Source organism: Silene latifolia, chromosome 1, assembly GCF_048544455.1.
Source record: "Silene latifolia isolate original U9 population chromosome 1, ASM4854445v1, whole genome shotgun sequence".
In the NCBI taxonomy this organism is placed as follows: Eukaryota; Viridiplantae; Streptophyta; class Magnoliopsida; order Caryophyllales; family Caryophyllaceae; genus Silene; species Silene latifolia.
Window position 1 is genome coordinate 175,172,862 of NC_133526.1, and position 3,914 is coordinate 175,176,775.

General features: G+C 39.8%; 1 protein-coding gene across 1 annotated transcript; it reads left to right on the forward strand.

Moving 5' to 3' along the window:
- Positions 1-351: 351 nt before the first annotated feature.
- On the forward strand, positions 352-729 carry LOC141588023 (protein FAR1-RELATED SEQUENCE 5-like). The gene has a single exon (XM_074409482.1). It carries the CDS (start codon positions 352-354, stop codon positions 727-729), a length of 378 nt encoding a protein of 125 aa, XP_074265583.1.
- The last annotated feature ends 3,185 nt before the right edge of the window (positions 730-3,914 follow it).

Sequence of the window (3,914 nt, forward strand, 5' to 3'; positions counted from 1 at the left end):
TGGGGCTACTGAGGTTGATTTCAAAAACTTTGCCAGGGACATAAAAACCTACATTGGTAATTTTGATGCACAAATTTTTGTTGAAAATTTTATTGGGAGAAAAGACACATGCAGTTCATTTTACTTTGATTTTATAGTAGATGAAAACAAGTGTCTGGATGGAGTGTTTTGGGCAGATCCGATCTGCATAAAGAACTACATGCTGTTCGGTGAGGTTTTATCAGCAGATGCTACATATGGAACAAACAAGTACGATATGGTGTTTGTGCCTTTCACAGGAGTTGATCACCACAAAAGGTGCATAACCTTTGGAGCTGGGTTGATAGGTGATGAAAGTATTGAGTGTTATACATGACTGTTCAAGACATTTTTGGAAGCAATGGGCGGGTGCCAGCCGAGAATTATAACAAATCAATGAAGTCGGTAGTCCCGGAAGTGTTTAAGGAGTCAACACACAGACTGTGCATGTGGCACATCATGAAGAAACTAAGAGAAAAATTCAGTTATCAACTGTTTCAAGATGAGGATTTTAAGACCAGGCTCAATAGGTGTGTTTGGAACAACCAACTTGAGCCTGATGAATTCGAAGAACAATGGGGGAAGATAATGACTAATTATCAACTTGTAGAACACGAGTGGTTTTCAGATTTGTACGATCTCAGGGAACAGTGGATCCCTGCCTATTTTAAAGATGTTTCAATGTCTGGCTTGATGAGGGGTTACTTCTAGGTCTGAGAGTGAAAACAGTTTCTTTGACAGGTTCCTCACACCTCATTTGACCCTTGTTGAGTTTTGGGTGTGCTATGAGAGTGCCTTGGAAGCACAAAGACACAAGCAGTCCAAATTGAACAGTGACAACAAACACTCTGAAATCCCACAGAAAACAAAGTCAAACCTTGAAGTCCATGCTTCTGAAATGTACTCGCACAACATTTTCAAAGACTTCCAAACAGAATTGGTTGCAGCTTTGTCTGATTGCCGTTTTAAAGATGTGGAGAAGATTGATGAGACAAAAATATATATTCTAACAGACTTGCAGATGCCAAATAAGTCATGGAACGTAGCATATTCACCAGATAACATGGAGATTACTTGTTCCTGTTCTATGTTTCAGAGAATGGGCTTGTTGTGTAATACTACGGTTTTATGAGTCTCTGGGTACTCTATCGAGTAGGCCTTACTCTGTCGAGTAAGGGTGTGTTGCGTTTTAAAATTGTTTCTGACCTGTTGGGTACTCGATCGAGTAACGTAGATACTCGATCGAGTAAGGGGGCACTCGATCGAGTACCTTAGCTACTCGATCGAGTAGACGGTTTACGGGGAATGATTTGACGGGTTTTGCTAATAACGCGAGTTTGATATAAAAGGTTTCCGTTAGTTTATTTAATCACTTTTAACCTTTCTAAACCCTTCAAAAGAAAAAGGAGTTACGTAGTTCTCTCTCGTCGCGTTGTTGGCAAATCCCCAAGGCTAGGAGTGTCGGATCATCTTGTTCTTTGCATCATAGTGTTCCTTGCGTCAAGGGTAAGATCTACATACCAATTTTATACTGTTTCTTTGAGTTTGTTTAAAACCCTAATTGGGTAGATTTGGGGGTTTTGGGAGGGTTATGTTGATTAGGTGATAATTGTATGATTATGTGTATAGGAGAAGGGTTCGTAGAGGAAAGGTTTTGAGACAGCTGCTAGATCGTCTGATGTTTGTGTTGCATTCCAGGTAGGGTTTCCCTACTCAGTATTAATTACATAATGTATGGTGATTGTGCTGTAGTTAGTGATTGTTGATTGATTCAGACGGTTGTTGATGTTGTATTGTGATTGCTGATTGTTTGTCTCTGGTTCTCGAGATGCGTTCTCGGCTGAGTGGAGTCACTTGCGGGAGTGGCTTCACGCCCTAGTTTCGCCCTCCGTGGAACCCGCCACGGGAGGGGATGTGCACATTAATGGGACAGGGTTATCGCTCGGTATGATGAGCGGGGCTTAGGTGGGAACGGCTGCGGTCCCCCACTGGCAGGGCTGGTCCAGTGGACAGTCGGTGACGGAGATTGATTGGAGTGGGTGTGATTGTGTGTGTGACTATTTGAGCTATGTTGTTTGTTGTGTTGTTGGATCATATAAATTGTGTGATTAGTACTGAACCCGATTATTGTTTTAAAAACTGTGGTGATCCATTCGGGGGGTGGTGAGCAGTTATTGAGCAGGTATGAGACGATGCGTATGGGATAGCTAGGATGAGTCACGACGTTGCAGTTTAGAAGTCTTCCGCTGTGTCTGACGCATGATAGTATTTTGATAGTAGATAGTTTTGAGAACTTGTATTTCCTTTTATCAGTTTTGGTTTTGAACATGTAATCACTTAAACAATAATTACTTTTAAAGTACGTTTCTTTATTGTCTTATGATATTCATTGCCTCGGGCGACCGAGATGGTAGTATCCTTATACCTGAGTGGTCCTGGTAAGGCACTTGGAGTATGGGGGTGTTACAAATGGTATCAGAGCGACGATCCTGAAACCTATAACCAATGAACCCAATAAACATAGGGAGTCAAATAAAATGAACCCGGGGTAAAAGTTGTAGGAGCTAATGCAAAAACTTGGGAGACATCCTAAAGTCGCGAACTCGCCCTACAATTTTGAACCGGTCACTATGGGATATGAGTCGGGATCGCTATGTGTTTACCTTGTGTATTGTGTACCTATGTAGTGATGTGTGGCATGAATCAGTGGATGTATGTATGTTGAGAATGAGGAATGTGTAGAAAAGATGGTGATGATGTGATTTCGTAAGTTATTGATTGAAAGTATGATAGTTGTTTTACGATATGGCATTATAGAAATACGAAAAGAAAATTTGTTTGATTGGAGTTATACATAGAGTTATGTATACATATATGTTGTTGGTAGTGTTGTACGAGTTTATATAGCTGAAAGTTTGAGTAAGAGCATGAATAATTGGTGGAAAAAGATGATAATTGTTGCATGATAATATGATATTTTTTTTTAACGCATGTTGTATGATGGAAGAGATTTTATAAGGTTGTTATACTAGTAACATGTGAATATGATACTTGATGTCATATAATTGTGATTTTGTTTACGTAAAGTTATATAATAAAAACATGTGGGTAATATGTGATTGGTAAGTTGAATGATATATGTGCATCGAGTTATTTGTTGCTTGGCTTTTGAAGTTAGTAACATGTGGTTAGGGATACTGGTTTTATGAGCATCGAGTTGTTTTTGTTTACCATGTTGTCGTTTAAGTTGTTGGGAAGTAAAATCAAGTAGTTGTGTTTTCGATTATAGGGAGGTTGTCTTTAAACTGTTATAACTTGAGATTCATAAATGATTTTAAGGTGATTCCAATTGGAGGTGATAGCTTGTCCTTTTACGATTCTAACGATAGGTCACACGCCCAAAACGACCAAGAAATGAGCGAGTTATGACTGTTTTACGAAAACTGGACAGTGTTGAGAAATGCGTAGGTACTCGATCGAGTAGCCTTGGTACTCGATCGAGTAGGGGGGGACTCGATCGAGTACGTTAGTTACTCGATCGAGTAGCCCTGGTAATTTGTTTTACGTGCTTCTGATCTTCACCTACTCTATCGAGTAAGTAACTTACTCGATCGAGTGTCCTATACTCGATCTAGTGACCCCTGTTTTGGGTCATATGCTTTTTTTTGAATTCGTTGCATATTATGTTTAATTCAAAGTTGTTATTTTGCTTCTTTATGCATTGTTTTACATGTACGTTGGTCTTGACGCGTAAGTTACCCAATCTTGTGGTGTAGTGAGTGGCACCTGTGGTGAGTATGAGTTCGGTGGGAGGACATGAGTTATACGTGGTTGTGATAGATAGTGGAAAAAGAAAAGGAAGATCGTTATGGTTTATGGAGACATAGAGCATGTTT

Coding starts and splice junctions, on each gene's coding strand:
- LOC141588023 (XM_074409482.1), top strand. CDS start 352: ATGACTGTTCAAGACATTTTTGGAAGCAATGGGCGGGTGCCAGCCGAG.